The 12477-nt window shown below is 42.7% G+C and overlaps 1 protein-coding gene across 1 annotated transcript in view; it reads right to left on the bottom strand.

Moving 5' to 3' along the window:
- The window catches only part of afap1 (actin filament associated protein 1), a 95383-nt gene that overhangs the window by 30754 nt on the left and 52152 nt on the right, over positions 1–12477 (bottom strand). The window contains exons 7-10 of the mRNA XM_079295920.1: positions 8429–8515; positions 5526–5601; positions 1887–2024; positions 119–225 (exon numbers count right to left, since the gene is read on the bottom strand). Coding sequence (XP_079152046.1) covers positions 119–225; positions 1887–2024; positions 5526–5601; positions 8429–8515 — 408 coding nt within the window. The remainder of the gene's footprint in view (positions 1–118; positions 226–1886; positions 2025–5525; positions 5602–8428; positions 8516–12477) is intronic.

Below are 12477 nucleotides of genomic sequence, written 5' to 3' on the forward strand. Positions count from 1 at the left end.
CCTCGTCCTCCGTCAGTCTCTCCGCCAACCTGCGCAGGATCCTCCTGCTCTGCCGGATGGAATTCAGTGCGAGTAGAGAAGCCACTGCAGGTGCGTCTCTCAGTCCAGGAACAGTTACCTCCACCAGTGCCCTCAGGGTGGTGGTCCCAGAGGAGCACAGCATGTTGCTCAGACCTGAGTTGTGCCGCCCTGGATGTCCATCCTGGCTCTGTTCACCAGCGGTTCCTGAAGCAGCCAGTGTAGTGAGCACGTGGGCTCCAGTCTCTTTACATTTAAAACGGTTAAATAAATAAAAAACAACAAACAGAAACTTGTGTTTGACTTAGATTGTGAGACCTTATTCACAACTAACTCCATCATTGTTCAGCTCTTTCTTTATCTTCTGAACTATTTTCTTCAGTCTGTAGCCTTCCTGCTTTGTGAGACCTCCTCTGTCTTTACTGCTTATATGTGATCTGACAGTTTAAAGGTTTTTTTGTCATATACATTTACATGCATTTAACCCATCCCGAGCTTATTGGGAGCAGTGGGCTGCTGAGAAGCGGCCGGGGAGCAGTTAGGGGTTCAGTGTCTTGCTCAGGGACACTTCGGCACAGGACACATAGCAGCCAAGGATTGAACCGCCAACCTTGTGGTTGCCGGACGACCCTCTCTACCCAGTGAGCCACGGCCACACCCAGACATAGTTGGAGAGCTTCTCTTTGTCAGATAAGTAGTCCTCCACTCTAGCTCCTTTTACATTTTTAGTCCTCAGCAGATAACCCTTTATTTCCTCCACACTGTAGCCTTCAGAGCTCCTACGGCTGCCAGCCCTGTCTTTAGAGAGCTCACTGTCAGTACCAGCGTCCTCCTCCAGACTGGACTCAGAATCCTCCTCCAGACTGGACTCAGCATCCTCCTCCAGACTGGACTCAGAGTCCTCCTCCAGACTGGACTCCAGCTGCTCCTATACTTCCTTTCGTTGCCACTCTTTACTTGGCTCCATCATTGCTCATCTCTTTCCTCATTGTCTGAACAATTTTCTTCAGTCTGAAGCCTTCCTGCTTCGTGAGACCTCCTCTGTCCTTGCATCTCATGTGCCATCTGGCCGAGCTGGAGAGCTTCTCCTTGTCAGAGAGGTAGTCCTCCACTTTGGCTCCTCTCACGTTCTTGCTTCTCTTCAGATACTCCTGTATCTCCTCCATGCTGTAGCCTTCAGAGTCCTTACAGCTGCCAGCCTCGTGTTCAGAGAGCTCACTTTAAGCAGCAGCGTCTTTCTCCAGACTGGATTCAGAGTCTTTCTCCAGACTGGGCTCACACTCAGCTGCTCCTATACTTGCTGTCGTTGCCACTTTTTTGGCCTGTGAATTTCCACTATTTTCCCCCTTTTTTTCTCTTCAGCCGAGGAACTTTGAGCTGCTCCTCATCTTCCTCCATGGCCTGTGAGTTTCCACTGTTTCCTTCCTTTCTGCTCCTCGTCTCCCTCCATGTCAACCTCACTACCTGTCTCTACCTGTCTTCCAGTACTCTCCCTCACCCTCTGGACCCCACTTGTCCCCTCCTCCTGTAATCCACTTGTCCCCTCTTCCCTCACCTCCTGGGCCCCACTTGTCCCCACCCTCACCTCCTGGGCCCCACCTGTTCCCTCCTGTCTGTCCTGCTTGTCCCCTCTGCCCTCCTCAGTACCTTTCTGGTTCTGGTCTTTATGAGAGCCGCTTTTCTCGGGGCAAGCTCTACTCTGATGTTCCTCTTTTCCACAACTGAAACATTTAAAGTAATCAGTCTTTGCAAAAATGACATAGTCAAAGTCTCATTGCCTCATCTATAATAAACGTTGGAACGTTGGAGACAGTGACTTTTCCTGCCAGTGAGCTGAGAGGATAAACAGGTAGGAAGTTATCGCCCACCTCGACCCCGCACTCCAACACCACTTCCGCAGTCTCTGAAGCTATCTAAAAAAATGACCACAGCATTGTTCATCCGCACTGCAGACTTCACGCAGCTGTGGCCGGCAAGCTCCCCCACTGCCAGGCTGAAGTCCTCCACTGAACACGCGAAACACAGCGCCATCTTCACGCCGTGTTTCCTGGTTAATTCGGTCAGGCCCATGCTGGCTCTTAGCACGCCGACCAGCGCGCGACAACAAACACACAAACAAACACACACACAAACAAAGACCCTAAAACCCCCCAAATGTACACACAAATCCTGTGAACCCTACACACTAAACTACACTATCATATACACCATTACCCAATGAAGAAAAAGATAGAAAAATCGCTATTTATCACTCTCAAACACCTCCTTCCACTCAGAGAGACAGTGTGAGAGAGAGAGAGAGCGATTACGAATTGAATTTATGACTTTAAATGAAGGGGATATTAGTAAAACACCGTGATATCCTTCATGAAGGATCCCTGCTGACTTAATGTGCTCTACCACAAGAGAGATGTAATGTGTTCATCTATGTTGATTGGATTATGTGTGGATGCTTTGGCAATACTGTAAGAACAGAAGAGAAGGACCAACTCTAGGCTCTACAAACAAGAGTTCAGAATGACATGCATTCGGTTTAATCAGAGCCTTGTGGGTTCTAAAGCTCTTTCTTGGTGAATTAGGTTCAGTTTGCAATCCCAGCATGGGCTGATTTTAACTGGCCTAGTTTATACCCAAAGAGAAAAAGAAAGGGAGAGTAATGACACACACACACACATCCTGCTGGAGGGAGGGCTTCAGTCGAGTAAGCTAGGTTTAATGAGGATATGTCTGAGTCTCTCTGTCTGTCTGTCTTCTTGTTCTTCTTGTTCTAAAGTGGAGAAGAACTGGGGAGGATTATATGAAGTGTTCCCCTCCACTGATGTCATCATACCAAGACGTGATTCTAGACACACATGCACCTCAGAAACAAACTCTATTTAATGATCAGGGCAGGTTTGCACACATACAATATCTCACACAAATCAGACTCTACTAATGAATAGTAGTCCAAGCCAATGGCGACTGCCTTCATCAAATAGGAAGCTGTCTGCACTCAATTTCACTCGAAGGGTTTTTCTCCAAATATAAAACGCACTTCACACACAAATGGCGTCCTGGGGCGGAAAGCAGATGTGAAAGTGATTTAAACATTTTTAAAAGGGAGGAATTATTATAATGTTTCCCTTCAGAGAAGGTAAATTTGACCCCAGTACATCAGCTCCTTTTGTTACCAGCCATGGAAAGAATGTGGCTGATTGAGTTGAAAAGAGGGTTTTCCCTCAATGAGGGAATGACTGAAGTAAGACCAAGAGCTACGTTTTTTATTTCATTGACAAATCTGATGTGTTTACTGAATGACAATAAAGGAACTTAGAAGATTCAGGGTTAAAAAATAGGCTCACATAGGAAATGTTATATAAGACCAAGCCAAAGTGCCTTTGTCCAGACTTCCATCATGTGACAGCTCTTAAGTGGTGTAATCAGTGTCACTATAGGTGTAAAGGTGTGAAGATTAACTAGTATATATCAGAAAACCTACGAAAGAGTCAGAGATACAGCTATGTCGATACAAAATCACAGATCCAAACCAGATTCCGTCTGCAAACCCAACATTGAGACATCGGAACAAGTCAGCAAAACATGTCACTGTAGCACAAAATATGCCGCTGATCCCACAAATCTCACTATTCATTTAAGGTGGGCACTGGCGGTAAAGTTACTAGATAGCATTTGCTGTTAGCGCTACTAATAGCACATTGGCCCCTCACTACCCCCTGTTGTAGGCAATAGCTGAAGCCATAAGCTTTCGTATTTAGAAGAACATGCACCCATAAAGCATTGATGAAATTACCAAATGTATATATCGACCACACTGTCGCAAGAAAGCAGGTAAACAATACCCAGTCAGCAGCATTTCAGTGAAAAAATCTTTGGGTGGATGAGCCAATGGCACTTTTTACTTTTGTTTTCCTCCTCTGGGAGCGCAAGTCCATACTGGGAGGGCGAGAATGACGACTGTTGCATACTGAATGATGGTTCTATATATTTCTACATGTAAGAGGCCAGAAAGGTCCAGACCTTCCTCCCTGGAGAAGTATATCAATATGTTTATATGATTAACAAAGCTCGTCTGGGAGACTGTTGCTGATCCCATTTCTACATTGCCCTTAGTTTCACAAAAATGACACATAAACATGACACATCCAAGTCCATAAATCACAGCTTTGTGCTGACTCCAAAACCCCCAAATGGATTGGAAAATGAACTGCTAGTGGGAAATCAGTTTCAGACATTATGTTGGGAAAATGCACGAATCTTAACAAAGAAAAAAGAAGTGTTAAATTGAGTTGGCAATCTAAATAACTGAGCTGACAAGTAAAATGAAACTTCTCTCCACAAGGAAGTTTGCCTGCTGAGTAAACAAACGGTAAACAATCAGAGACTATTTCACCCACATCTCTTTGTTTTGGCGTCCAGTTCAACAGGGGAACACCATGTCCATGTAAAACCCATGTCACATGAATCCAGCAGCTGGAATATCTCACCATTTAGAACTGGGTCCAAATTGAGAATAAGTAAAGAAACAACAATATTGATAATGTCCTACCCCTCATTTATCTCAACTATTAGTCCTGTACTTTAGGGCTCACATTAATGGTATTTAAAACACAGCACTGTGTGATTGCAGTGTTTTATGATGGGGCGTTCAGGAGCCGATCGAACACAAGTTATCACACAATCAACAAGTTACTTTTGGCCTTCTAAACAAAACACATTTAAAAAAAAAAAAAACCCCGCCAATGTCCATCTGCAGCCGTTCTGTATTGTTACTTGTGAACGTTGGCAACCCTACACATGTGGCAGGTAAAAAAAACTGCCAGCTGCAGCGACGGCTAGCGGTAGCTCTGGAAATTGCTAATTGACATAGTTGAAAGCTTTGGAAAAAGCTAGTGGACCTGGAATTTGGATTGTTTAGCCGTGGCCCAACGCACAAGATTAACATATATACATAGCTGTTACTCTCTCATTTTCTGATGGTAGTTGAGGCAGCCTTAATTTCAGGCGGGACAGACTGCCTCTGCTATAAAAACACTGCAGGAAACTATATATTTGAATGCCATTCACTTAAGTGTCAATACAACAGTGTGGTTGGCATACTGACATCTCTCCTGTTGCCTCTACATGGTACCTCCTCTATGGTTGCTATTGTTGCTCATTTTAACTTCCCAGTTCTTCTTCTTCTTTTGATTTTAATGAACCAGGAATCATCATTTCCTATGGACTAGAGAGGGGTTTTCCCAGGACACTCCTTCCAGACATTTTGTGTTCACCACAAAAACTAAAACGCACTCATGAACAGGATGTGATTCACTCATCTGTTTGCAACAGATGTTTTTCCTTCTCCAATGTGATGGTCCAAGGATCAGACGTCGTATGTTGTACAGATTGTAAAGCCCTCTGTGGGAAATTTGTGATTTGTGATATTGGGCTATACATTCAATGAAAATTGAATGTTTATTTCCCAGAAAATGTTACAGATTGTGTAGTTATTGCTGCTGTGGACTCACCTTGGTCCTTGCAGTCGCTTTGTCCGTTCTCATGAGTGGCTTCACCATCGGAGCTCGGTCTGTCACACGAGGCCTTCTGGCAGTTAGGGAGACCATACAGAGGAAGAAGAATGGAGGCACAAGAAGGTACAAAGTTAACAAAACTATACTTCTTCATACAGAAAAAAACACAAGTTGACATCGTCAATTACGCACACAGCTGTCTAACTATATTGTACAAATCCTTAAAAGCATCTGCAAAATGGTATAGTTCAGGCTGGGCTGGTGTTTGCTGTGTCAAGTTGGGAGCAGTTTGTCATAATTTTCCATCCTTAAACACACATATAGATATGAAGGCACACACATGTGCTCCCGAGCCGCATGCGGCTCTTTGCCTGGTTTCATGCGGCTCTTACGTTCATATCGAAGTTTGTGTTTGTGTTTTTTTTAATGTGCGTGTTTCGCTTCGCTTGAGTTCAATACGGTATTTTCATCAAACGCGCATGTGCGTGAGATGAAAATACCGCAAAGTTTCCCAGTAGTCCAACTGTCCCGCCACACTGTTGAACACAGAATATCAGACATTAACACGGCTATTGAATCACAGTTGCACTCTGACCTTCAAGCATGTGAGTATTTTAGTGTCGCATTGGATGAGAGTTGTGACATACAAGACAGCCTCAGTTGGCAATATCTGCACGGTCTGTGTCAAACGATTGTGTGATCAAAGAAGAACTGCTTGATATTGTGCCATTAAAAGACAGAACCTGTGGCATAGATGTGAAAGAAACAATGATGGCTGCATTTGCGAAAGCAAATCTGCCCACCGAAACTAACTGCAATAGCCACGGATGGAGCGCCAGCCATGATCGGATCTGTGAACGGGCTTGTGGGGCTGTGCAAAGCTGACCAAACACTTCCAGAGTTTTGGAATTTCCACTGCATCATCCACAGGGAGCAACTCGTGTCTAAATCATTGAATTTAAACGTCATGAAGCCTGTGATGGAAATCGTCAACTACAGCCGCACACATGCGCTTAACCACAGGCAACTCAAGAATCTCATCGCTGAGCTGGACCAAGGGCTTCCAGGTGACCTGCACTGTGAGGTGGCTGTCAAAAGGCCGTGAAACTGGTCATGGAAGAGAAGGACAAGGACTATTTAATGCGGAGACGGACTGTTTGAAAGCCCCGCTAGTCACAGATGAGGCCGCGGCTGAGTTGGAGATGATCGATCTTTGTGAGGAGGACCAACTGAAACCTGCTTTCAGGGAAGGGACCATTGAGTTCTGGAAAAGTGTGCCAATGGAAAAATACCCCAATGTCAAACGGGCTGCGCTTAAGATACTGTCAATGTTTGGGTCAACATACATCTGCGAGTCTGTGTTTTCTACCCTGAAACACGTGAAATCAAAGCATCGATCTGTTCTGACTGACACCCATGTGAAAGAATTGCTTCGAGTGGCAACAACGGAATACGAGCCAGATTTGAAGAGGATTGTTCAAGGCAAGGAATGCCAGAAGTCCCACTAAGCAACATGCATAGTAAAAGAAAAACGCTATTGTAAATTATTATATTTTTGTTTGTGGACTTGGTTGAACTGAGAGTTTGTGTGTGAGACAGTGCACACAATGTTCATTGTTGAAAATGACTGGCCTGTGGTCTTAGTACTGTAGGAGTCAATTTCTGTCATTATCATGTTGGTGTGTGACATTTACAATAGATCTGGCTGAGCAGAAGTCTGTGTGTGTGTGTGTGTGTGTGTGTGTGTGAGGAAGGGATGGGGTGATGTTCATGTGTGCCCATGTGTATGATGTGGCTCTTTGCGGTAACACAGTAAAAAATGTGGCTCTTAGTCTCTGACTGGATGGCCACCCCTGGTCTAGTACAACAAGATCCAATTTAGCCATCATTGACATGTGAGGAAGACGAGACAAGAAAAACAAATCCTCTATTTCCTCTCAGGTTCACAAGAATTAACAGTCCTTTACTGGGACATACGGTACACAATCGTGTTGGGATTTGATAACTTAAAAAAAAATCTGAATCTTGCATCAAGTCCTCTTATGAAATCTGAATTATTTTGAATCCTTTATTAATTCTATTTTGGTTTCACTTTCATTACTTGTGATATAAGTTACACCTTAAGCTGCACTGATCCATATTGTCATATATTGCCAATTAATCCGATGACTAATATAAAAAGAGTCACTTATAGTGACAAATAGGAGAGTGAATATTGGACATAGATTCATGAGGTGGACACAAACTTGAATCCAAATGAATGCTTATGTTACACTTTTCTTTTTCTTTTCTTTCTTTCTTTCTTTGTTTTGTTGTAATGTAATGTCTTATGCATATTTCATTTTATCTTTGTAATTTAGTAACATTTTAATATTATATAGGTGGAGGCTTCAAATAAGCCCAGTTGGCTTTCTGTCTCTTCCTGCACTGTGATATTCATTTATCTGTTATGTTTGATTATTTAAAATTGTATTGTTTGAATTGTGCAAAATAAAAAATCTACACTGTGTCAGCTTGATGTGTAAACTGTTAGCTAAGTATGTTCACTATATCAACCTTAAATATGTCAATGTTGTGATTACAGCTTGTTCTGCTACCCCCAAAGTGGTCAATGCCTCACTTTCTGCTGCTTTATCTTAAAAATACCAATTGTAAATTTAAAAAAAGGGAAAGTCATAAATAACGAACAATCAAAAAATCAGTTGAGATCTGGAATACCTTTTTGTTGGCTGAGAAGGCAGACTAAAGGCCTTGATTTAGAACTACTCTGAACCGAAACTGTGTTGGACTTGTTAATCTGTAAAAACAGTCCTCTTATGACAGCGTGGTGTTTGGGTCCAGATACACCAGAATGTACATAAGTTTGGACAGCATGGTGGAAAGATAGGAATTGTGTTTACCTTTTCCAGTTCGGGTTTGTGAACTGGTGATCCAGATCCAGCTCTATCCAAGTCTACACTCCCATTAACACACACCTCTCTCATCACCTGGAAAACACAAGATAGTACAGTGTTAGCTAATGAGGCTACTGTTCACATTAGACAAAGTGATTCAATCTGTACACTGCCGTGTCTAACAGGGCCGGTGGAATGTTAGGTCCTTACCGTGATCAGAACACATGGGTGGATCCCTTATTACATAATTAAGCAGCTCATTGCTTCAGCCTGGAAAGCATGCCTGGAGTAATGCAGGCCACATGTACAGTGAACTCCCTCAAGGGATCACAAGGCAATGCAGACCATGCAGTGGAGTAACTACAGGAGGTAGAGAGCGTGCATGCATGTGGTGTAGAAGTTGGTGGAGGGGGGGGGTCTGCTACACACATTAGACACCACAGAGTTTTACAATGTCCATGGAATCCTTAAGCAATAAGGTCCAGTAGGGGTGAATGAGATCCGCAGGGCTCTGGACGGGGCGCCAGTATGCATTACCGTGACCTCATTGGACTTCAGATCTGGCAACCCAGCATCAGATCTGCCAATCCTAGGGGTGTTTGTAGATGAGGGGTGGGCAGCGGGAAATGAGATTTCAGTCAAACCACCACGTGTGCAAGTCGGCTAATGCACTCTCTGACACACACACACACACAACCTCATCATTTACACAAGCAGTCTGAACCGTCTCTGGCCTTGCAGAGCTCTTCAGCTCATTGGTTTTGGCTTGGAAGGAGCATAATTGGGTTTTGCAGGGGGAAATGACAGACTGTGGCTCCATGGGTTTGGCTCTGAGAGCAGCTCAGAGGCCGGAGAGTGGGATGGAACATCATGTCTATCTTCCACTGGAGAGCTACGTTGCCAGACTGGGGTGCTACGTAGGTCTGATGATGTGCTACAAATCAAACGTGAGGAGATAGTGGGACTGAGTGCAGTAGTTGTGGGTGCTCCATAAAAACTATAACACAACAAATACATTAAAAAAACTCCATAAAAATGATCAAAAATCATTCTTCATGCTCAGTCGTAAATTTGCCATTGGCTTTTGACATCAAACACAATTGATGCATGAAAACTGCGGGTCTTTATTTAAGGACCAGTGTGTAGCATTTCAAGGCATCTAGTGGTGAGGCTGCAGATTGCAATCAACTGATCACTCCTCCGCTCATCCCGCCCTTTCCAAACACGTCTTGAAACTACAGTGGCCTTCAGGTAACGTAAAAGTGAAATGCTCTAGTTCGAGCCAGATTTGGTTTGTCCATTCTAGGCTACTGTAGAAACATGGCGGTGCAACATGGCAGACTATGTGAAGAGGACTCACTCGCTATGTAGATATGAAGGACTCATTCTAAGGTAAGGGAAACAAAATTCTTAGATTGAGGTGATATACACTAATAAAAACATAGTTCTAAATACAACTATTAGATTTCTACCAATAGATCCCCTTAAATCCTTTAAATTGTTGTAATTGTATCTTTATTTGTTCCTTTCTCTATGTATTGTGGCTGTATGCCTATGGGATTTGTGCTGCAGAATAGCTGCCCTATTTATTGTTATTATGTTCAAAGTTAAATTAGAGTAAAGGGCCATGGACAGTACTTTTAGTTATTGCCTTTCTTTTGGAGTGAATGAGCATACTTTGTTATTCTTCTTATGATTTTTCTCTTTTGGGGCATTCAGTGCCTTTATTAGATAGCCAACAGCAGTGATAGAAAAGGGGTTAGGGTCAATAAACCTGAATAACCAGGCTCCTACAGTGCTCAGCGACATGGGGATACCTGTCTGGCATCCTGGCTCAGTAACACAGGGTGCATCTATCCTCATTTAGACAGAAGTCTTCTTCTGTTGGAGGGATCAATATGTAGAACTCCTGAGCCACATAACCTTAAAATCAGAGATGTAGTCATGAATGATCTGGTGCTTGTCATTGAGTTGTTTGGTCAATCTAAGGCAGGGGTCGGCAACCTTTACTATCCAAAGAGCCACTTTGCCCTATTTTCCACCAAATAAAATTTGTCTGGAGCCACAAAAGCTATTTGATATCACAGCTTATAAAGTTTTATATATAGTTATATTATATATACAACAACTATAGTTTGTTGTATTTATGAAGAAGAATAAAGACAATTATTGACATTTTATTGCAATTTTACCTGTTATAACAATATCAAACTCTTATGAAGAGGAGAAAAAAACTTACTCAGTTTGCTGCAGCAGTTGAGAAATCGCTCTTTTTCGCTCATCTACCGCATGATACTTTTCAGCGAATGCTGTGTTTGTTCTGGAAGTGACTTTCAACATTACATTTTTTGCACATATCAAGCATACAGGTAGGCCAGTATCGTTGGCAGTGAAAGCAAATGAATACATCCACGCAGAATTAAACTCTCTATTTTCCTCCGTGACTTTTCTTTTTTGGATTTATCCATTGATAGTTTACCAAGGGCGGGGTCTGAAAATCATGATGAGCCACCTGCAGGGAAAAGCGCTTGACAGGCATAATAGGATGTGTAGCACATTTTAGTTGACAAAATATTAAAACATTTTTATTTAAGGTCAGGTATTACTGACCTTGTTGTCTTTACTAGCAGATGTTGTCTAGTTAAAGTCTGCATTTCTGCAGAGGAAGCAGCTGTTATTGGAGTGATTAGCGAGCAGCGTGTCCAGCGGCGTTATCAGACCTACGGAGCGGCCGTCTGAAGTCACGTTAGCGGCTTTGAGCAACTAATCTACTTCCTGTTTACACCGGCACCCACCTGCATGCCCAGCAATGTTCCCTCTAAGCTGCGCGCTTGAGCAATCGCGCACTGCTCGCACAGTCTCAGCGCACAAGAAAATCTATGCAGCGCATAAAATAAAATTCAACATAAACGTATTAATTAATATCTAATATTAGTCCTAATCTTATCTAATCAATTAAACCAATAATAATAATAATAATTTTGTTTTCTGTACTATTTTGCAACGTAACTCAGTGAGTGACAGGTGTCCAGCCAATGATACGATTCGGTTCACTTACGCTACGCAGCCAATCATAGCATTGACACTATTGCCCTGCCCATTCGCGCCGTGCAGGTTAGCTAGCTAACAACAGTGCGGCGGAGTTACGAGACGCAAATGCTAACCCCTTATCATGGCGAAACGAACGGGCAGCGACACATCCACTCACCAAGCCATTGGAAAAAAGAAATGTGGTTCTTTTAAGATGGAATGGCTGTCGGAGTATGTTCAAATAGAAGAACAAGCGGTGAAACTGGGTGAGATGTTTTCTTTTTCGAGTGAGAAGGGTCTACTCTGCAAAACATGCAGCGAAGCTAAAGTAGCAAATGAGTTTTCCGAGGGAAAAATGTGGACTGAATGGAAGTTGGACTACCTCAAGCGTCACATTCAGCAGAAAAAACAAAAAATTAAATCAAAACAGCATCCAGAAATCGTCTTGAAGTGGCACATTTGGACCAGCTGATGCGCATAAAGTCAAAGCAAGAAGCAGACGAAGCCATCAACCTGGACAAAGTGTACAACCATTGGAGAAGTGAGAAGGACAGACGTGAAAAATAAGGTAACATTTAAGTCAGATTTGTGCATATTCTAGTGACATTTATTAAGATTTTTTACTTATGGATATTAATCATTAAATTATGTTACTATTAGATAATTTATGGGTAGTAGAAATGATAATAAAAAACTGAGTAATTACATATTTTACAGACAGAGTTACAGGAATTTACACTGTATCACAAGCTACAGCACACGTCATTGTGCAAAATGTGAATGTTTTAATGTGAACAAAATGTTATGTCTGAAAGGTGTATATGTATCATTTCTTCCAGAACAGGACCCTCACACAGGCCACAACAGGACCTCACACAGGCCAAAGCAGGACTCTTCCCATGGCCAAGCAGGACTCTCACATAAAACATACTACACATCTCATGAACAACAAGATTTTTGTCTTTTTCCTTTAAAGTTTGTCAAATCACTTATATTAAAAGTAAACTAGTGAAAATTGCTGCTGT

This window comes from Melanostigma gelatinosum (genome assembly GCF_949748355.1).
Source record: "Melanostigma gelatinosum genome assembly, chromosome: 23".
NCBI classification, from domain to species: domain Eukaryota; kingdom Metazoa; phylum Chordata; class Actinopteri; order Perciformes; family Zoarcidae; genus Melanostigma; species Melanostigma gelatinosum.